This window comes from Tupaia chinensis, unplaced genomic scaffold, assembly GCF_000334495.1.
Source record: "Tupaia chinensis unplaced genomic scaffold, TupChi_1.0 Scaffold000515_1, whole genome shotgun sequence".
NCBI classification, from domain to species: Eukaryota; Metazoa; Chordata; class Mammalia; order Scandentia; family Tupaiidae; genus Tupaia; species Tupaia belangeri.
The window spans coordinates 6,854,808-6,879,060 of NW_006160028.1; the positions used below are offsets into that span (position 1 = coordinate 6,854,808).

Here is a 24,253-nt window from a genome sequence, read left to right on the forward strand (position 1 = left end):
ATAAATAAATAAATAAATAAATTTAAATAAAATAATTCTTTTTTTAAAAAATAATTATTTAATTTTATTATATATTTTAATTTTGCTTTAGGGCATATGTGCTCTCCAGAGAGAGAGGGAAAATGATAAAGCAAGCCACCAGGTCCAGGACTCGAACTGCAGTCATCCATGTGGAAGTTAGCACCTATATCACCATATTGTGTGCTGGCCCCGGGGTTGCTTATTTTATTATCATAGATTAAATGTTACAACAGAATTAAACCAGTTGTGTCTAATAAAAACTAACATAGGTGTCAAAGTCATATTCTGTTTTCTTCATTGACTTAATCAGCCTTTTTTTTCCCTATCCATGTGAGAGGTTTTTGACAGGGTCTTACTGTGCCTTGGTCGTCCTGCCACAGCCTTCCAATTAGCTGGGATTACAGTTGCACACAGCCATTACTTGCGGGCTCAGATCTGCCTGGGAACAAAACCAAGGCTTCCCATGTGGCTTACTGTCTCCCAAGTGGTGGTGCTGTCTACTGCCACTATGACAGGGCCTTTTTTTCCTTTTTCAAAAGCACCTAAATCAAGGACTAGCAGATCACACCCTGATAGCCCAACCCAGCCTGCCGCCTCTTTTAGTAAATAAAGTTTTCTTGGTATATAGCATGCCTATTTGTATATTGTCTATGGCCACTTTTGAATTACAATGGCAGAGTTGGGTAGTTCAAACAAAAACTCTATTGCCCATAAAGCTGCTGTTGCTTTATTTTTGCTTTTGTTTTTCAGAAAACATTTGCCAACCCTTGACCTAAGAATTGTTGGAGTATTTATTTCTTTTGGGGATAATACATATTGTCTTTGTGGTAAAATTTAGAGGTGACAGTAAAGACAAAATAAAAGCTCTTTTTGAACTATTTTAGACAATGCAGTATACTGGCTATGTGTACCATCTTTAGAGAAGGATGGCCTGGGTTTAAATCTGTAATCTGCCATTATAAGGTGTGAGACCTTGGACATATTACCTAAATTCTCTGTGTCTAATATATACAAAACAGGGCTGAAAATGTATTCTGCATCAAGATTTAATGAGAATTAATTGTGACAGTACATGTAAAGCACATATTATATCTGACCATTACTATTTTTATCAGTTCTTAAAAGATTCTGGCCTTTTAAATGAGGACTCTAGTGATGTGGGGAAGCTATTAATTATAGAATGATAAATGATTATGTTTTAGCTAGTAGATTGGTAACCTTGACAGGGCCCAGCCAGGAAAACAGAATCCACACCAATTATTTTTTTAAAAAGTATAATATAAAGGATTAAACAGCCTGTTGGAAAGCTGAGGGGCAAAATGGCAACACCGAGATGAAACAGAGATAGTAACTATAACATCTAGGGAAACAAAAGGCCCAAGTTGAGGTTAATAGAATCTGGAAGTTTGAAGGAAGGACATCACAAGTTTAAATATACACTCTCAGAATATTTACTTCATAATGCATTTACAAAAGGAAAGAGATGAAAATCTTTTTTATTATTATTATTTTATTTTTAACTGCTAGAGAGTGTATACCCTTACCAGAGAGAAGTAGTACCCCCAAGTAGGATGTGATCACACCACAGTCTTCTGTTTTCCATTTCTCCATTCTGTTGGAATTACACACACACACACCCTGGTGTATTTTTTAAGCTGCCAGTGTTGGGATTTGAATCGTGGTCATTTATGTGGAATCTAGCTCCCTTAAGAACTAAACTATGGGGCGAGCTCAGAGACGAAAATTTTTTTTGGGGGGGGGGGAGATTTTCACTGTAGGGCGCGTGCGCTTGCCAGACAGACAGAGAGAGACATAGAGACAGAAAGCGAGAAATCACCCCCCAGGGGGGATGGTCACGGCGCAATCCCTTCTCCTCCATTCTCCTCTCGGGATCTTGGGCATGCACGCACGCACACGCGCCTGGCGTGAGTTTTGAGCCACCGGGTCCGGGACACGAACCGCGGTCGACTACGTGGGAGTCCAGCGACATAGCCATTACGCTAACTGCTGGTTCCCGAGAGGAAATTTTTTTGAGCAAATGTACTTAACCAAGACACATTTGTTTTTAAATAGGACATTATTAGGCAACTGGATATTGCTAGATAGAAAACAACATGAAACGGGAAATTTAGTGCTTTTTTACGTTTTGTAATTTCTGTTCTAAGGTTGTTAAGAGATAGAGTATCTTCAACACCTGACTGGTAGTGACTTGAGTAGCACACCAAAAGAAACTTCTAGCAATATCTGATATATAAATAGCAGGAAGGCAGTAGTGAATAGAACAGAAATCCCTGCTTGTATAGAACGTATGTAGGGGAAGACAGGAATTAAGTATAATTAACTAAAATACTGGGTTGTTGGAAAAGTCATGACATTTTTTTCTCTGTAAAAGGAGGGGGTTTTTTTTTTTTTTTTTGAGAGTTTTTTTTGCTATAGGGCATGTGTGCTTGCCAGACAGAGAGAGAGACAGAGAGATAGAAAGCGAGAAATCACCCCCCAGGGGGGACGGCCACACCGCAATCCCTTCTCCATTCTCCTCTCGGGATCTTGGGCACACATGCACACGCACCCAGTGTGAGTTTTAAGCCACCAGGTCCGGGGCGCGAACTGCAGTCGACTACATGGGAGTCCAGCGATGTAGCCATTACGCTAACTGCTGGTCCCAGGAGAGTTTTTTTAAAGGAGAGGTTTTTGTTACAGGGTGTGTGTGCTAGCCAGAAAGACAGACAGAGACAGAAAATGAGAAACCACTACCCCAGCCCACCCCGGGGTGGGGTGGCCATGCTGTTGTGATCCTTCTCCTCCATTCTTGGGATCTTGGGAATGCATGCACATGTGCCCGGCATGAGTTTTAAGTCAGCTATTAGGGACTCTGGTGGCATAACTGTTATACCATCTGCTGGTCCCATGTCATGACTTTTCTGACAGCCCAATATGTGGTACTATTTTGGAAAAAATAAAGACAGTAGGAAATGGCACATTTGTTATGAGTGGAGGTTGATAGGATAAGTTAAGAGGATATTCAACTTGAAGGTGATGCTTGAGTAAAGACATGAAAGAATTTATGTAATTGAGTCACGTTGATGACTGGGCAAGAGCATTCTAGGCAGAAGAATAGCAAATAGAAAGACTCTGAGGCAGGAGCATGTGTAGCATATTTGGAGAGCAGCAGGGAGGCTAATGTGGCTGAAACAGTAAGGCGAGGAGATGGCTTCAGGAAGATAATGGGCTTGAGTCATTAAGAGTGCGCCAATAGTATAGGGCAAATATAATTACTGTGAAGCATTAAGGGGCCATTGTAGGTTAGTCGCCGTGAAGTCCATTGTACATGTTTCTATAGTCACATTCAGATAATCTTCAGGTACAAAGGCATACTGTAGTTGGTAATTTTACCTGTTTCTTATTTATGTAACCATATCTTTAAATTCAAGTTTTAGATCCGTGTTTTCGTTTTTAGTGGTTAACACTTCCTTTTACCACTATAAGATCATCAGCTAAATGCTGACAGTACCATCTTTTTATAATAAAGAGATGAAGTATCATAAATCTTTACAAGCAGAAATGATTCAGTAGCTACATGATCTCTGTGAGCTTGCAAATTTGCACCCATATTTCTGTAATAGAATTAATTGCTAGGTCTGTTTTTTCCTGTTTCTCCTCTGTGGTTTTAAAATGAAAATTTCTGTTTCTATATCCTTAGTAATTTGTTTAAAATATATCTCATTGTATAGATGTTTGCTTCAGAGATAGTAATGAAATTTGATGTCATATGCAGCTGGTTCAAATACTTGTTTTTATTTACTGCACCATTTTATATTAAGGTACCTGTTTGCATTGATAGTGGCAAAAGACATTTGAATCAAATAAGAAACAGACTTTAGCCATGAAAAATGCCATTTTTTGAAGGTACTGGACCTGAGTTGGATATAGAAATTCCCAAGGGGAATGTTTTTATATATATATATATATACACACACATATATATATATACACATACACACATACATACATACATACACACACACCACACACACACACACACACACACACACACACACACATATATATATATATATATATACTCTCTCTCTCTCAAACACACACACACACACACTCATATACACTGTGGTACAGTTAATTCTTCTATAAACATTTTAAAAGGCTTCATTCCCCCCCCCCCCACCCCCGGGTTTTCTTTCTTTTTTTAAAAACAATTTTACTTATTCAATTATTCAAAATTTTTTAAATTTATTTTTAATTTGACCAGAGAGGGAGGGAGAGAAGGAATGAGGGAGGGAGGGAGAGAAATAGAGAGAAAGTGAAAAAGCAAGCCACCAAATCCAGAACTCCAACCATGGTCAGCCAATGAGAGTCCGGAGCCCTTAACCACCACTCAGGCCTCACTTTCTTACTCTTAAATAGCTTCTTTGACATTCAGTCAGAAAAACATGCCTCATTACAACATTAGTAAATCTTTAAACAAATGAACAAAGAACTTGAATTAAGAATACTGTACTATACACAAAATAAGATCCTTATTAACTGTAGCACAAGGTTGTTACTTTCCTTGTCATCTAAGGTATTGATTCCAAAAGATTTACTGCTTCATTTATTTCATTTTCCCTAAAACTATGGTATACAACTTTTTAGGCCTTGTCTAATTTTTATTTATATTATAAGCTTAGTTAACCCAATTTATGCAACAGCAATGAAACATAAAACCATTATTAGGTACTTGGGTTAGTTAACCAGTTATTAGTTATCTGGTTGTGGTTATCCTTTTTGGATTTTCATCTTATGCTATGAAATAATTTAGTGAAGAACAAAAATTAAATGTACCGGGTAGACTTGCAACTCTTGTGCCTGGATCCAATTATAAGACATAATTTTTAGTGGTTGTCATGGGTATTTTTTTGTTGTTGTTTTATTTTTTTCTGTTTGAGAAGGATACAGGAAGAGGGAGGGAGGCAGGTTCTCCCAACAGGGTCTTCATGCTATGATCCTTCTCCTAGCCTCAGCCAGTATCATGGGCTTGCACAGGCTTACCCAGTATAGAAAAGGAGACTGTGGGACACAAACTTAGGACTTCCTGTGGCCCCAGCATTTTGGAGCATTGCATTGCATTACTACTATGCTGCTAGAGTTGGCCCTGTTATGCTTTATAGTCTTCCTTACTGCTGACTTCACGTCAGTGATCAACATACACCAACTTCTCATTCAAATCTATCTTGACTGCTCATGTCTATTCTCACCATTACCACCACTTAGTTTCAGCCACTAGTCATCACTTACCTGTTTATCATAGTAGCCTCCTAATTGAACCCTGCTCTTCCTTTATCAGTCAGGATTCAGATGCTTGTAATAAAAACCACTTTAGTTTAAGCAGAAGGGAGTTTAATAAAGGGTGTGTATATATATATACACATACACACATTCATTCATTGTTAGATGAATAGAAGTGAAAGTGGGTGGTACTTGATCTAAATATGGAAGAGTAGTACTCATTCATATTGCTATACCTAATGAAGTTTCAGAACACTTTTATGAAAATCGCCTCTGTTTTTAAATGCTGGTTTCATAAATTTGAGGTCTTTAATTAGATGTAAAATATAAAGCTCTAAAGAGTTAATAATCTCCAGAAATAAATCAGCTCTAGAAATAAATCAGCTTAAACATTTTTCAGACCCCTTTCAATTTGATAATGGCATTTAAAAAGTACTTTTAAAACATGCACAATTATTCCAATTAGTTTATAGAAATTTACAATTTTCTGCAGTGTTCCTTGAGACAGTGTTAATATTATAGCCTCTGTTGTCATGGAAACAAGTCTCTAAAGGCAGCCTCAGAGGCTAATGATTCCATGATGTTGCTATGGTTAGAAACAGCTGAGACTGTTGTTGGTCACATGGTAGAGATTTTAAAAAACAACAAGAAATTCTTTGGAGCCAATCTTATTGATTGATATAACTGGAATAGGACAAAAATGATGACATAATAGCTGGTATCTTCTAATGAAATAGTTATGTAAGATTTTTCAGGTTTAAAATGATAAGCTAAGTTCCTTCCTATAATCGAATGTTATGACTAATGTATATTGCTGTTTCATTATTTACATTAAAATTTTAAGTTTGACATTTTCTCATTCAGAATCACGTGTAGCTCCCCATGAGCTTTACCATGTTTTCGATCTCATGCTTAAAATATCCTCTTATCTCTTGATTTTCCTGTATCATCAGATGTATCTATGCTGCTCCTAGTCAATCAACCAACCCTCATTTGATAATTATTTTTGGGGAAATGTTTTTTTTTTTTCAAGTGAGCTCAATGAATAGTTTGTTGTTTTGTAATTTTTTTTTAACCAGAATTGGTTATCAGTCATGTCTTAGAAATTATGTGTGTTGCTATGTCATTTATTTTTGAAAACTTCCTCAGTGGTATTTTCCTGACTTAAAGAAGAGGTCCAGGCATACATTATTTTTCAGAGTACTTGCTCAATGCCTTGTAAAGAGTAAGGTGGGTTAATTATGCACATTGTTTTAAAATTTTCTAAGATGGTACTTAGATCCTCATCTAAACAAGATAGATTCTAGAGGAAGCTCTAAGACAAAAGGTTATAGTGGGGTTTAAGTGCAATGTTAAAGGATTTAAACTTACTGTAAAACGTTTGGGAAAACAGTTCCCAGTAGAAGCTTGATATTTGTGCTTGGATTTGAGATTTGTCATAAGCATATAGTGTTGCCTCATTTTTATATCAAAGTAGATTATCAGATAATTTTACCATATTAGCACTGGAAGTCATTACTAAGAAAATAAATTAACATATTAAATGTGACATTTTCAGACATTTTAAAAAGTAAACTTATTTTGGCAACTTAAAACCACAAAAACAAACAACAAAGAGGCACAAAGAAACTCATAGGTGTGGTGAATATGTTCATTACATTTTATTGTGGTGATGACTCCATGGGTTATATACATATGTGCAAATTCCTCAGATGTGTACATTTAATATATACAGTTCTTTCTTTCTCCTCCCCCCTTGCTCCCCGACTAGAGAGCATATACATTTATCAGACACCAGAGGGAGAAAGAAAGCACATTCCAATAGGACATAGTCACTCCACTTGGATTTGGGGGCATACACACGTGCACCTGGCATTTTTTTCAAGCTGCCGGGACTGGAATTTGAGCTGCTTAGTCAGCCATGTGGGATCTGACTCCCTTAACCATTAGGCCACAAGGCCAGCCCTGTAGTTTTTAGTATCAGTTTTACTCTCAAGTGTTTTTAAAAAAAGTAAAATAAAAATTGAAGTGAATAAAAGCTTTGGACATTCATGACTGATTCTTTAATGACTACAGCCAGTTATTTTATAGCATATCACTCAATTTGGATTTGTCTAATGTTTAATGACTAGATTTAAGTTATGCATCTTTTTTTTTTGGAGAGGTTTTTCGCTATAGGGCGCGTGTGCTCACCAGACAGACAGAGACAGAGAGACAGAAAGCGAGAAATCACCCCCCAGGGGTGATTTTGATTTGTCCCACTTCTAGTGATGTTAATAACTTTGACCTTCTAGGTTTCTGAACACTGTGATGAATAAATGTTTTAAGGGGAGATATGTGCACGCACAGGCATGTATGTGTGTATCCCACTCAAACATTCATCCTCTGGGATGAAATGGGAGTTTCACTTAGCAGCCATAGGAATTTTTGACATCCATTGAATGAATTACTGTTGCGAAGATTATATGATAATTTTGTAATTTCATTATTCCTTCTACTATTTTTTAGTTGGGGTTCTATTATATGGAAATGCTTTTCTTCTCTTTAGTGTATTGTTATGATTTATATCAGTAAGGCCTCCCCAGATTTTTATTCAGTAATTACTATTACAGTTTTGAGTCTCAGATTGTTCCCAGTCTGGCCAATGGCATCCCTTTAAGCTGACTGCCATGTACTTTGTCACAGATCCTTTTTTCTTTGAGCATTTCTTTATTTTCTGATATAGCAAGATATCTAGACTCTTACTGTACTTGCTGAGCTTTAGCACTGGAATCAGCCATTTCTCCAATGACCCATTTCAATTTTTAATTGGAAAATGGGTATTTAGAAATTAAGATCTGCGTGTTAGGTATGTTCAAGCTATTGGGGTGTTAACTTGTTCCAAAGTTCTCCTTGTGGGCAGAGCTAAGGAATATGTGTATGTATACATACACACATACACATTTATGTCTGTATTTATTTTGTATTTATCTATGTATGTTGAAAACTATGTCTTGAGACTAGCAAATGGTGTAATGGTTATGTCACTGGACTCCCACATGGTTGACCGTGGTTTGAGTCCTGTAACCAGCGGCTTGAAACTCACCAGGCATGTGTGCGTGCATGCCCAACCTCCTAAGAAGAAAATAAAAGAGAGGAGAGGGGATTGTGGTGTGACCGTCCCCCCTGGGGAGTGGTTTCTCATTTTGTGTGCCTCTGTCTGTCTCTGTCTGTCTGGCAAACATATGCACCCTATAGCAAAAATCTCTCTCAAGGAAGCAAAGGAAGGAAGGAAAGAAGAAAGAAAACTAAGTCTTTATTTTACTGTTTTACCCATTTGGACACCCTTCTCATCCTGCTCAGGGTTCCAGCACCCTGCTGCACCCTGCTGTCCCCTCTATCACTGTGCACAGACGATTTCCTCTCTGTGCTTAGGCTTCAACAGCGTGCACTTTTCTGTTCCAGAAGTCATTGTTTGCATGATGGTTATGATGATATTCTACCATATATTATCTTCCGGAAGATTTATTTTATACACTTCTCTCACTTACGTCAGCAAACCATCTGGAACTGATTTTATAGATGGTTTAAGGTAGGGATCAGTATTAATTTGATTTTCCAAATGTATATCCACTTGATTTAGTAACAGTTTCCAAAATCATCCCTTTCTCACACTTTATCATAAATCAGGAGCCAGATCTCATGGGGTATTAAACATTTTTTAAAAGGCCATGTAAGTATATCAATGAAAATTGATTACCATGTAAGTTATTAATTTTAAGCTCATACTAAGGAATTGATAATTTTTTCATAGGAACAATATGTAAAAGATGATTGGGGCTCTAAGCCAAACCCACAATGTCTTTATGCATAATGTATTTTTTTATGGTGGTAAAATATACTTTACATAGCATTTACCATTTTAACCATTTATAAATAGTGTCAGATACTTTCACAGTGTTATGCACATGTCCTCACTCCACATCTCCAGAATTTTTTATCATCCCATACTAGGAACTGGTTTGGCTTGGGAACACTAAAAATAAAGAAAGACAAGTTCCAGTTAAAATATCTTTCTACAGGAAATAAGAAAGCCAGATAATAGGAGGCCAGCAGTTCTTTTAATTCTTCACAGTTTATAGACAGTCTACCTCAGCTAAACCTCAGTCTGAAATACATTTTCAGTTTATTTTCTAGACAATGTCATGGTAGAAAATTGCAGTAATACTCTTTCTCTTAATGTTATTGCACTGTAGATCTCCCGTCCCTCATTCTGCATTTATGACACTGCTATGTAAGTATTAGTTATCAACAATTGGAAAAGTGGAATTCAAAATAAAGATGCATGGGAAAAGACCACTCACAATCCTTCCCCTGGAGTTTAACTCGTCAAACATTTCTTCCCATTTTTTAACACAAGTTTTACTTTCCCATTTTTATTTCATGTTATATCATAAACAATATCCTGTATAACTATTTTTTTTTGGAGAGGTTTTTGCTATAGGGCACATGCACTTGCCAGAAAGAGAGATACAGAGAGACAGAAAGTGAGAAATCACCCCCACTCCCCCAGGGGGATGGCCACGCTGCAATCCCTTCTCCTCTCAGGATCTTCGGCACACACGCACACACACCCAGCATGAATTTAAGCCACCAGATCTGGGACTTGAACAGCGGTCGACTACATGGGAGTCCAACAATATAGCCATTATGCCAGCTGCTGGTTCCTGTCCTGTATAACTTATAAACCATTCTTACAGATCATTTTTTATTACTTAATTTTATATAATTATTATTATTTTCTTAACTGTCCTGACATTGGTGGATATTTAAGATAATCCACTATTTCCCAAATATGTATAATACCTTAAGAGTATTAAAGCATATGTTTTTAAAATTATTCCTTTAGGGTAGATTTCCAGAATTGATAAGTCAAAGAATAGACTTCTTTAAAATATTTATTTATTTAATTATTTATTTATAAGAGATTTTTGCTATAGGGCATGTGCACTTACCAGGGAGAAAGAGACAGAGAGACAGAGAGAAATCACCCACCAGGGATGGTCACACCACAATCATTTCTCCTCCATTCTCCTCTTCAGATCTTGGGCAAGCATGCACAGATGCCTGGCCTAAGTTTCAAGCCACTGGGTCTGGGACTCAAACTGTGTTCAACCCTGTGGAATTCAGTTATGTAACCATTATACATCTGCTAGTCCCATATTTCCTAAAGATTGTGAGTTTACATATCCAACAGCAGTATGAGAGGACCTGTTTCAATGCTTTTAAATTTGTTTTGGATTTTTTTTGTTGTTCTTATTGTGTTAATATATATATATATAATAAAACTTACCATTTAAGTAAAATAATATAATATCTGTCCTTTCGTGTCTGGCCAAGTTCATTTAGCACACCTTTTTCAAGGTTCATCCATATTCTAGCATGTGTCAGAATTTAATTCCTTTTAAAGGCCAAATGGTATCCATTGTGTGCATATACTATATTTTGTATATTTAATTTGCCTTTTGAAAGACCCTTGGTCTGTTTCTACCTTTTGACTGTTGTGAATAATGCTACATTGAACATGGGCATACAAGTGTCCGAGTCCTTGTTTTCTGTTCTTTTGGGTATTTACCTAGTATGGTAATTCCGTGACTGGGTTTTTGAGGAACTACCCAGCAGTGTAGAAGGGTTCCAGTTTTCCCACATCCTTGCCATGACTTACTGTTTTGTTATTTTTTTTTTATTATTATTATAGCCTTTTTACCAGGTGTGAACTGGGATGTTCTTACAGCCTCTATTTGCATTTCTCTAATGGTTAATGATGTTAGGAATCTTTTTGTGTGCTTATTGGCCACTTAAGTCTTCTTGCAGAAATGTCTATTCAAGTCTTTAATTCATTTTTACATTGGGTTGTCTTTTTGTTAAGTGGTAGGAGTTCTTTCTGTATTCTAGATACTTAACCTTACCAGATACATGATTTGCGTACATTTTCTCCCATTCTATAGGTTGTCTTTACACATTGTTTTAAAATTTTTTCTTTTCCTTTTTGGTTTTTGCTATAGAGTACATATGTTCATGACAAAAAAAGAGGGAGAAAGCAACGTGAGAAATCACCCCTTGGAGAGATGGCCAGACCAAGTCCTTTCTCTCTGATCTCCTCTTGGGATTTGGGGCACATATGTGCATTGCCCCAGTGTGTTTTTCATGCTACACCAGGTCCAGGCCTCAAACAGCACAGTTGGTCACATGAGATCCAGCTGCCTTACAGCCTACACTGTCTTGATTGTGCCATTTCGTTCACAGAAAGTTTTAATTCTGACGAAATCTAATTGATTTAATTTTCTTTTTGTCATTTTTGATGACATATCTAAGAATTCATTGCCAAATTTGAGATTATGAAGATTTATCCCTGTGTTTTCTTCTAAGAGTTTTATAGTGTTATATCTTAACATTTAGGTTGTTGATCCACTTTGGGTTGATTTTTACATGTGTTAAGAGGTACAGGTGCAACTTTGTTCTTTTGTATGTCCAGTTGTTGCAGCATCATTACTGAAGGAAGTCCATAAGTTTTAATAAATCTTGGTTGATTAATAAGAAAAAAAAAAACCTCATCATTGTAGTTGTATTTTATATTTTTTGTAAAGATAAGCATAATTTCAAGTTTAGCAATTTGTTCTTACCATTTTGAGTGTCTGGTAATGCACACTCTTCTCTTAATCTACTTGATTTTAGTATTGTTTTTTAACATATATAAGACTGTTCCAGCTACATCTTTTAAAAATAATTTAATCAAGCCAAATAACTATATTAATTAAACATAGAGACCAGAACCTCTTAGTTTAAATGGCATCACTACGGTTCTCCCTCTTTTTTTTAACATTTTCACTAGAATATGTCCTCCACGTAATAGACCATAATGTTAGTTGAATTAATGACTGTACAGGAAGATTTAGGCAGGCTATTACTGTTCTTAATAGTAAAAGTTAATAGCACAGATTATTTTAAATTATATAAATTTAATTTTGAAGTGCTTTGAATCTTCTGTGGATTTATAAATAGCCCTCATTTTCTGACCGATAGTTTAATAAAATTTCATTTAGTTCTTGGAATGCAAAGAAACCAGAAAAATATTTTATAGTCTTATCTATGAAGTAACTGTCTTATCTCCTAGTGAGAAGGAATTTCGTTAGTGACTACCATTCATTATTTTTATTTAAACATCTATAGAATTTATGGTCATTAAAATTTTAGGTGATATAATTATTTCTAAAATAATTTTATGAAGATCATTTTTATTATTTAAATATGTCTTAGTTATTTTTGATAACTATAATTTATTTTTATGACACAACTTTCTTTTATGCGTTTTGTTTTTGTTTTGGTGTTTTTCCTGATTTCTTGTCATTGATGATTTTTAGCCAACAGAAGCTGTTCCTCCCTCTTCTCCCACTGTCCCTGTGGTCCCTGTCCTGCCTGTCCCTGCTGAGAATACTGTCATCCTACCCACCATACCACAGGTTTTTACTAGTTTCTTTTTATTTATAAAATTTTCATTTGCTTTTAATGTTTTATTTATGTTCTTTTAAAACTGTTTTAACTATTTTTTGTTAGATTTAATCATTTACTTTGGGTTTCAGTTGGTGCTTTTAGGTAATTAACTATTTGTGATTTAATATCAGATACAATATTTGTCATTTTCATTAGGTTGTCAGTGAAGTAGGACACATTCTGTACTTATCTTCGTAATATTGAACCTCCTTGGATTTGTTATAATGCATACTTGCGTGTCTATTTAAAACAATTTTTAAATATTGGCTTTAGAAATTTCTGTTTGTTTTATAAAGATATTAAAAATAATCATACTCCTGATTTTCTATTAGATGTATCATTTTATGTAGCACCTTGTTTCCCAGCGTATATATTTAGCATCTTTGGAAATACTCATCCTTCTGTCATTTAATTAGGAAACATACCTCACATTGATTATTTATAAGTAATAGCTGATGTATCTGGAGTATATGGATATCTTTTGTGCTATATATTCACAACTTTTCTGTAAACCTAAAACTATTCTAAAATTAAGTTTAATTTGTAAAAAGTTGTATATAAACAATACATTCAGTTGACACAAAAATGAAAAGTTATTTGATGATAATATATATGGTAATGTCTTTGTCTTAACTGATATGCACTGTGTTCATGCTGGAAAAAAACATGTTGTACACTATAATAATGTATAAATGATTAAATGTAAATAATATATAGATAGATATAAAAAAGTTGTGATTTTGATCACCTTTAGATTTTAGTTTTCCGAGGTATAGTATGCTGGCTTATTGACAAATTAATTGCCCTTAAAGCAATTATCTGAAGTCAAAATAATGGTAGCTTTATTGAGTTTAGTAATAATCTTCTGTATGAAAGGTATCAATATCATTTAAAGTGTAAATCAGTGTGTACATCGGTATTTTGCTGTTACTGATCTGTAACATAAAATTTAGGTAAACATATGTTTGCTGTGTAAATACAGTTTTAAAATAAGCCTGACTGGTGGAAAAATAGATAACAATTACACATATATCAGCACTTTTCCCTTTCCTAAAAAGTAAAAAATTGGTAGGAATATCAAAAAAATAAAATTCTACAAGAAATTTCTAAAAGACAGAATTGTAATAATTGTTATATTACTGCTTTTACAACATGAAACATTTCACTTGTGAAAATTACTAAAAATTAAGTGATTTTAAAATCACCAAGAATTGAATAGCTTAATATCCAGACGGGTATTATCTTTATATTACAGAGAAGAAATTGAATTTATAAATAAAACTTAATTGAGTAAGCAGCCTAAGAGTCATTGTAGCATTGTAATAATATGTCTCCAAGTATCTAGGGTTTAGTAACATGTCTTTTAGAAGTAGAAGATTTGAAAGTTTATTTTACTTTTGTCACTTTCATTTCACTTTTTGATGTTAAAATACACTTCTAGAATCCTTTGAAAATTTGCTCCAGTCTCTGGTTCTTACATCTAATTGGATTTTGGGTCCACACACATAGGCACCTGGCATGTCTTTCAAGCTGCCTGATCTGGGACTGTTGAAAATGTTTTTATAGCTAAATTTTTTGTGTCATATTCACATATGTATTTTGGAATAGAATAGTTTTCATTCCATTTTTTGTGATTATACCAGTCATTTAGATACTAAGATGAAAATAGTAGTATTCCTCTCCTTTAGGAGCCTACTATTTGTGTAAGAAATTAAGAAAAAACTCCCACATGACAAATCATTAGTTGTGTGCCCAGAGCAGAGCATCCCGTTACCTTTAAACCTTTCAAATTTCACAAAATACTTGGATGTTAGGTTTTAAATAAATAGATTATTAGTATAATCTAAAGCATGACTTTCTTTTTATTTGATTGGTAATGTTAAATATAGTAGCATAATTGGATTATTTGGATTAACCTTTATTAATCATACACTCACATCTGACTGCAGTGCCCTTATTCTGTTTGCTCTTTGGATGTTTTTTGCAAATCATTTTTGACTTTCAGAAAGTCATAAGAATAATACAAAGAAGATTCATACTTTTACCCAGACTATTAAGATGCTGATTTTAATAACCACATCTACTTTATCATTTCTCTTCCTACATATTTGTATTATTAACTTTTTGAAAAGTTTCGAAGTTGCAGACTCATGCCCCTCTACCTGCAAATACTAATACTTTTTAGTACTAAGTACTCTAAGAACAAGAATATTAATCACAGTACAAGAGGCTAAATTGGCAATTAATATAATACTTTTATGTAAATTACAGGCTTTAATTATATTTTGCCTATTGCTCCGATAATGTTCTTTATGGCGGGGGGAAGCACCCTTTGGCTAGTCTAAGATCATACATTGCATTTAATTTTCATGACGCTGTAGTCTCCTTAAATTGTCCCCTTTAATAGAGCCAAAATCTATGTTCTATCACGATTGTGGCAAAGAGAACAGGCTATTTATTATGTATCAATAGAATTTCCTTGAAATTAGGTATTTGATGCATTTTCATAGTAAGGTTGAGGTCACATTTTTTTTATCAACTTTTTATTGTGGTAAAATTTATATAACAGAATTTACTATCGACCATTTTTAAATTTACAGTTCAATCATAGTATCTTCACATTGCAGTGCAGCCATCACCATGACCTGGCTCTAGCATCTTGCTCAACTTAACCTCTATATCCATTAAACAAGAACTCCCCATTGATCCTTACCCCCCACTCCTGTCATTCACTGTTCTCTGATTTAAGTCTGTCTGATTTTAACTACTTTATAAGTACTTCATATTAGTATTTGCCTCTTTGTGGCTGGTTTATTTCATTGTCATTGTGTTTTCATGTTTCATCCTTGTAGCATAGTCCAGAAGTTCTATCCTTTTGAAAGCTGAATTATATTCCACTCTGCACGAACAATGGCTATTTCTATATCCATTCATCTGTCAGTGAACACTTGGATTGCTCCACATTTTAGGTATTGAAAATAATGCTGGTATGAACAGAGGTGTAAAAATATCTCTTTGGAATACTGCTTTCAATTCTTTGGTATTTGCACTCAGAAGTAAAACTGCTTGATCATATAATTATATTTTAAGTTTTTTAAAGAACTGCCATACTGTTTTCTAGAGGAGCTATACCATTTTACAGTCCTACCAACATTGCACAAAGCTTCCAATCTTCAACACTTGTTATTTTGTGTTTTGCTTTGTTTTGTTTTGAGAGGTTTTTGCTGTAGGGCACGTGTGCTCGCCAGACAGACAGACAGAGACAGAGAGATAGAAAGCGAGAAATCACCCCCCATGGGGGATGGCCACACCACAATCCCTTCTCCTCCATTCTCCTCTCGGGATCTTGGGCACGCATGCACACGCGCCCAGTGTGAGTTTAAGTCACTGAGTCCGGGACTCGAACCGCGGTTGACTACATGGGATTCCAGCGACATAGCCATTACGCTTACTGCTGGTCCCGTGTTTTCTTTTAAATAGCCACCCTTATAGGTATGAGGCGGCAGCTCATCAGTATGTATTTGTGTAGTAATTAGTAATGTCAAGCATCTGTTTATAGGCTTATTGACCATTTGTATATCTTCTTTAGAGAAATGCTTCTATGAGTTATTCACCAATTTCAGAATCAGTTTTTTGGGAAAGTTGTTGGTTATGGAATTTTAAGTGTAGTTCTCTGTATCATCTCCTATCAAAGAGATTATCTGAAAATACTTTCTTTGGTCTTCCTTCTATTATGTTGGTAGTGTCTTTTGATACACAAATTTTTTAAATATTCAGGACGTTTTGTCTGTGTCTTTGTGTCATGTTCAAGAATTCATTGCCAAATTCAGTGTCTTTGAACCATTTACCCTGTTTTTTTGTTTGTTTGTTTTTGTTTTTTGTTTTTTTGTTTTGTTTTAAGAGTGCTTTCTGTTTATTTGTTTGGGGTTTTTTTTTTTTTTTTTTTTTTTTGAGAGATTTTTGCTCTATAGCATGTGTACTTGTCAGAGAGACAAAAAGTGAGAAATCACCCTCTAGGGGGGATGCCCACACCACAGTTTTCTTTTCTTCCATTTTCCTCTCAGGATTTTGGGCATGCACACGTACATCTGGCATGAGTTTCAAGCTGCTGGATCTAAAACTTGAACTGTGGTTGACTGTGTGGGAGTCCAGCGACATAACCATTACACTATCTGCTGGTCCCCTTTTCTAAAAATTTTATGTATAACATTTAAGTAATAGATCCATTTTAATTTATTTCTGGACTCTATACATTAGTTATATGTCTGTCTTTATGCCAGTACCATGCTATTTTTATTCATGTAATTTTGTAAATTTTTGAGATCAGTAAACGAAATGCTCCAGCTTTATTATTTTTCTTCAGGATTACTTTGAGGTTCTTAATGCTCAGGATTCCATAAGATTTCATATGAATTTTAGGATGGGTTTTTTTATTTTTTAAAATCCATCATTGGGAGTTTTATAGGAATTGCATTAAATCTGTTGATTGCTTTGGGTAGTATTAACATTTTGATAATATTAAGTCTTATAATCTATGAACCCAGATGTCTTTACATTTATTTATGACTTAATTTCTTTTTTCTTATTTTATTTTATTTATTGTTATTATTTTGTTTTTTAAATTTACTATAGGGCATGTGAACTCACCAGAGAGAGACAGACAGACCCTGGAATGCAAGGAGGGTGGAAATTTAAAGTATAAAAGCAAGCCACCACATTTGGGACTCGAACCGTAGGCTATCATGCGGGAGTCCAGTGCCCCAACAACCACACCATCTGCTTGGTTCTATTATGTCTTAATTTCTTTCTTTCTTTTCTTTTTTTGATGGGGGAAATAATTATTTATTTAATTCTGCTTGGTTTTTTTTAATTAATATTTTTAATTATTTTTAATTTTTAATTTTCTCAGAGAGGGAGGGAAAGGGAAAGCGAGAGAGCAAGCCGCCAAGTCCAGGACTTGAATCACAGTTGGCCATGTGGGAATCAAGCACCTTTAACCACCAGGCCACCTGTAGACCTGTATGTCTTAATTTCTTAATTTATCAGTGTTTCACAGTTTTCATTGAACAAGTTTTTTTATCTCCTTGGTTAAATTAATTGCTAAGGATTTTATTCTTGTTGGTGCTATTGTAAGTAGATTTTTTGTTTTACTGAGACTTTTTTTTTCAGTTTATTTTGTGAGACAATCATTCTCAACAGTTTCACACCATGTTTTTCCCCCTTATTTCTCTCCTTTCCAGCCAGCCAGCATCATTGTTGCATACACCCAATGTTTATAGGTCAAATGGAGAACCAAACCCATAATCTTCCATGTGAATCCAGCATTATTTGAATAGTGTATTACTATCATGCCACCGAGCCAGTCTAGAGTTATTTTCTTAGTTTCCTTTTTGGATTATTAATTGTTGACAGAAATGATTTTTTATCACATTGACTTTGTATCCATTCTGCCATTTTGCTGAGTTCATTTTTTTTACATTTGTTTTTGTTTTTATTGAGGAATCTTTAGGATTTTCCTGTATATCAGATCATATCACCTGTGATCATTTTGTTTCTTCCTTTGCTATTTGTGTATCTTTTATTCCTTTTTCTTGCCTTATTGGTTTGGCTATAACTTCAACTATTCAAGTAGTATTGTGTTGAATATAACTGGTAAAAGCAGGTTCCTTGCTTCCTAATCTTAAAAGAAAGACTTTCAGTCATTAGCCATTGTGCATATTTACTGTGGGTATTTCATATATGGCTTTTATTATGTTTACATGATTGTCTTGTATTCCTAGTTTGCTGAATGTTTTATCCTGAAAATGGGTTGAGTTTTGTCAAGTAGGTTTTTGTTTGTTTGTTTGTTTAGAGAGATTTTTGCTATAGGGTGCATGCACTCTCCAGAGACAGACCGAAAGCAAAAAATCACACACACACACCCCCCCCCAGGGGATGGCTGCACCAAAATCCCCTCTCCTCCAATCTCCTCCTGGGATTTTGGGCATGCACACACATGCACCCAGAGTGAATTTTAAGCTTCCACATCTGAGCCTCGAACCATGGCTGACTACGTGAGAGTCCCGTGATGTAATCATTACTACGCCATCTGCTCATCCCATGTCAAATACTTTTTTGCATCACCTGAGATGGTAATTTTAGTCCTTCATTCTGTTAATATGCTGTATTACATTGATCAGTTCTGCTATGTTGAACCATCTTCGCAACTGGGAATAAATCCTATATGGTCATGATGTATAATCCTTTTAAATTCAATTTGCTAGTATTTTGTGAAGGATTTTTCATCAGTGTTTATAATGGATATTGGTCTGTAGTTCTCTTTTTAGGAGTGTCTTTATCTGGCTTTGGTGTAAGGGTAGTACTGCCTTCATAAAATAATTTGGAAGATATTCTCCTCTACAGTTTTTTATAAAAGTTTGAGAATGATGGGTTTTAGTTCTTTAAATACTGGATAGAACTCACCAGTGAGGGGCCAGCAGTTAGCAAAATGGCTATGTCGCTGGACTCCCATGTAGTCAACTGCGGTTCAAGTCCCGAACCTGGTGGCTTAAACTCATGCCAGGCGCATGTGCATGTGTGCCCAAGATCCTGAGAGTCAAATAGAGGAGAAGGGATTGCTGCATGGCCACCCCTCCAGGGGGTGATTTCTCTCTTTCTGTCTCTTGGTCTTTCTGGTGAGCACACATGCCCTATAGCAAAAACCTCTCAAAAAAAAAAAAAAGAACTCACCAGTGAAACCATCAAGTCAGAGACCTTTCTTTTTCAGATTTTTATTTATTGATTCATTCCCTTTTATTAGTTATAGGTCTGTTCATATTTTTCTCTTCTTTAGATTTTATAGGTTTTGTAGTTCTAGGAATTATCCATTTCATCTAGATTATTCAATTTGTTGGTATATACTTGATCGTAGTATGCTCTCACACTCCTTGTGATTCTCTAGAATTGGAAGCAATGTTTCCTTTTTTTTTTTTAAGTATTTTTTTTAAATTGCCAGCATGCACATGCAATCACCCGAGTGCAGAAAAAGGAGAAAAAGCATCGTATAATGGCACATGGTCATACTGGAGCCCATTTTTCTCTAATTTTCCATCCCATCTGGATCCTGAGCACATGCATGCACACACACACACACACACACACACACACACACACACACCTGGTGTGGTTTTTAAGTCACCACTGGGGCCAGGACCTGAACTGTGGTTGGTTATGTGAGATAGCACTGCACTACGTGGCTGGCCCTGTACCCACTTTCATTTCTGACTTTAGTTCCAGTTAGCTAAAGATTTGTCAATTTGGTAAATCTTTTCAAAGAGCCAACTTTTAATTTTATTGCCTTTCCCCAACTTTTTTTTTTCTGTTGTCTATTTTATCTCTAATCTTTTCCTGGTTTCCTTTCTTCTGCTAGCTTTGGGCCTAGCTTGTTCCTTAAGTTGTAGTATTAGGTTGTTGATTTGAGACTATTCTTTTTAATGTAAGCATTATATTTGTGGGTGTATATAATTATCCACATAGCACTGCTTTCACTGTGTCTCATAAGTTTCAGTATTTTGTATTTTCATTGGAATATTTTCTCATTTCCTTTATGATTTATTCTTTGATCCATTGGTTGCTTAAGAATTTGCTATTTAGGGGCCAGCAGGTGGCATAGGGGCCAGCAAGTGGCATAGTGGTTAAGGTGCTGGACTCCCACATGGCCAACCATGGTTCACATCCTGGCCCTGGCAGCTTGAAACTCAAGCCATGCACTTGTACGTGTGTTCCCAGAATCCTGAGAGGAGAATAGAAGAGAAGGGATTATGGCATAGCCATCTCTCCAGGGATCTCTCTGTCTCTAATGAGTGCGTGCACCCTATAGCAAAAATCTCTTTTTTAAAAAATGCTACTTAATGTCCATAAATTGGTAAATTTTGTTCATTTTCATTCTGTTATTGATTTCTAGATACATCTTATCATTGGAAAAGACACTTTGTTTGATGTCTGTATTTCTAAATCTATTGAGATTTAGTTTGGGAGCTAACTGTGGAAATTGTCCCTCATGCACTTTTGAAGAATGTATTCTTTTGTCAGAGTATTCTGTATCTGTCTGTTAGATCTAATTGGTTTACTATGGTTTTCATTCTTCCCTTATATATTGTCTGTCTGGTTATTCTATTCATTATGGAGAGAGGGTATTGAAGTCTCCAACTATTATTATAGAACTGTCTGTTTCTCCCTTCAATTTTTGTTTCTTACATCTTACTGGTCTGTTACTGGGTACATAAATGTTCACAGTTATATAGTCCTGTATCAAACCTTTTATTAGTATATAGTATCATTTCTTGTCTCATAATCTTTTTTTATTTAAAGTCTACTTTGTTTGCTTGTTAAAGTCTACTTTGTTTGCTTATCAAATAGTAACCTTTTTGGTTACTGTTATTTTTTTCTTGTTTTGTTTTTCTGATTGTTGTAGGCTACCGAGTATCAGCCTGAATTGTAAACTTAAGATCTTCTCAGGTATTTTCTAAGTCTGACCTTACCCTACGTAGGCCAATTTTCTCCATATGCACAGTAGATTTTTAATGCCCTTGTTTTCAAAATCTAGTCTCAAAAGGAGAAAAAGATACAAAAGAAGTGGGATGGGAAGGAAGAGTCACCAACCCTTTAAGTTGCAAGTTATACCTCAGCAAAGGAAGAGGTTTACAACAGTAGTTGGGGAGCAACAGTAATGGCTGCTGTCTGTGTGCGCACCTGTGTGGATGGAAGCAGTGGTCAGCAATTCAGAACACATATCTCTGCTTCATAGAGGACAAGATATTTTTTACACCTCCTGCCCCGACTTCTACAGGCTTTGTGCAAGCTGCTCCATGAGCACTGTGCAGCTACCTGCCACAGGACTAAGGGAAGAGGAGAGCAAAGCAGCTATCATGATAAAGCTGAAAAGAGCTGAAGTTAACTGAGCTTTACTCCAAACCTTCCTCTTCAGTAGACTCCAGAGTTCGAAAATATTTGTAGCAGACAGATTCTGCCACTATATTTGTGTTCTAGGTGGGGAGACAGATAAGTAGTACTTTCTACTCCACCATCATTCCAGAATCCATTCTTCTTAATTTTGCTGGGGGTGGAGGGTGGGGGTGCTCATGCACTTGTCAGAGAGAGAGAATGAGAAATCACCCCTTTGGGGGTGGCCATGCCACAGTCCCCTCTCCTCAATTCTCCTCTTCAGATTTGGGACATGCACATGTACACACACCCAGTATGTCTTTCTAACTGTTGGGTCCAGGACTTGAACCACACTATCAGCCATGTTTGATCCAACCACCACATCACTGACTTTTTCCTCATTCCATTTTTTTTTAAGAGGTTTTTGCTATAGGGCGCGTGCACTCACCAGAAATACAAAGAGAGATGGAGAGACAGAAAGGAAGAAATCACCCCCCCAGGGGGGATGGCCATGCCGCAATCCCTTCCCCTCCATTCTCCTCTCGGTATCTTGGGCGCTCACCACATGCACCTGGCGTGAGTTTAAGCCACTGGGTCCGGGACTTGAACCGCAGTCAACTACATGAGAGTCCAGTGACATAGCCATTACGCTAACCACTGGTCCCATTCCATTTGTTTTTACAATCACTTTTACCTACCATGATCATCTCAGTGATAGAGTTTAACTTTTAATGCAGTGTGTCTCAAACTAGAATCCAAGATGTGTATTCTGGGGTATGTGAGTTGTGTATTTAAATATTTATTTTAATTTAGTAGGGGAGAAAGCCATTAAAGAAATAATATAACACTTTGATAAGTATCAAGAAGAAGAAATACAATGCACATTGGGAGAGCATTTTTTATGCTACTAATTTTGGTCTATTTTGAAATAAATTTATCTTAGAATCACTTTAAAAATGTATTATTCCAATGTAATATAAAGAAGATTATGATGATAATAAAAAATAAAAAATAAATTAAAAAAAAACCCATTGCTTCAAAAAAAAATGTATTATTGCCCTTCGAAATTTTGCAAGGATGTATTTTTTTTTTCCAAAAGTAATCACTAAGAGATTCTTTGTTAATGAAGTATAATAGTAAATGGTGGGTGAGCATATTTAAGTTTTGTAATTCTTATTATTGGCACTTGGATCAATGTCTCTAGAGGCTTGTTAATTTCTCCTTCTGTAGTACACTTTTCCTTTTATTACTTTCTCCCCAAACTCTAAGTGAATTGTCAAACTTCATTATTGTCCAAGTTGAAATATACACAGTGGGATATACTGCTATTAAATAATAATGAATGCACCTTTGTATACCTTCATATAGCCTTCTTAGGTGTAGAAGGAGAGAAAATGAGTTTCAATAATGGTTGTAATTTACCTACGGTCAGTGTCACTGTCTGATATTATGAGAAAGAGACTTTGAACAGGTCTTGAGATTCGGTGTCACTTGGAATAAGGTGCAAAAGAAGGGTTTTTCTTTTATAGAAATAACTTTCACTTATTTTCTTAAGTCTCTTGTTGCTGTGTGATTTCCTTATAAGCAAAGTTGACAATTCCATGTTACCACTTCTGCTATCCACTGTCTTGTTTTAGGATGGTAAGGTCTTAAACTGGCTAGATTAGCTAATATTTTTTATTTGCATGTCCTTTACTTCAGCTGCCTGAAAGTACATATTTTCTTTGGCCAGATTTTCTGCATTTCTTCTGAAGTAGTAGGGTAGCTTTAGGTTTGTTGTTAGGATATTGTATCTTTCTGAATTATTGTCAGACCTCCAAAATATTCATATTGTTTTACTCTAGTCACTCCTATTCCCACATTCACCAGTGTGTCTTTTGGAAAGCAGAGACTACTTTTTTCTCATATATTATTTCTGTATTTTGTAATATGAGAAGTTTGAAAAGTGTAATAAGTAAGCATATGATTTATTCTAAGATACAAACTTTAATTTTATACCTACTAACTTGATCAACCCTAAATATTTTTTTTTCTCCTGCAACTTTTTTTTAATTACTTAACATTCATTCCCTGAGCATCACCACAACATACTAAATGTGGTTTCCCATCTAGAATAAACTGCATAGTGGCTTAATCATGCATGTTATCATCAATAATATTCCATTTCTTTCATATATATATATATGTATATATATGTTTTTTACCCCATGTGTGACCCTCTGCCCTTTCCCACGCACTTATTACACTATCTCTGCTGTATATAGTTGTCTTCAATTCCTTTTCCCCCAACATTTTGTTGATCACACAATATCATAAGTAATCTAACTACTTTCAATAGTAAGTTCAACTGGTAATTTCAAGAAAAGCAGTTTTGAACTGGTAGTGGTATTTCCTTGAAACTTAAAGCCTAGAAACAGGTTAGTATTCTGTTCAAATAGTAGGTACATGAACTTATCGACATCTCAAGACAGGACAAAAATCCTTTAAAACCGGACAA

At 35.4% G+C, this 24,253-nt stretch overlaps 1 protein-coding gene across 5 annotated transcripts in view; it reads left to right on the forward strand.

The window, feature by feature from the left end:
• DLG1 (discs large MAGUK scaffold protein 1) overlaps nt 1–24,253 on the forward strand; it is a 331,865-nt gene that overhangs the window by 156,214 nt on the left and 151,398 nt on the right. For 3 of the 5 annotated variants that reach the window (XM_006156759.3, XM_006156761.3, XM_027775029.1), the window contains one exon: nt 12,705–12,803. The exons of the other annotated variants lie outside the window; for them this stretch is intronic. In XM_006156759.3, the coding sequence (XP_006156821.1) occupies nt 12,705–12,803 (99 nt within the window). The remainder of the gene's footprint in view (nt 1–12,704; nt 12,804–24,253) is intronic. 5 annotated transcript variants of the gene reach the window in all.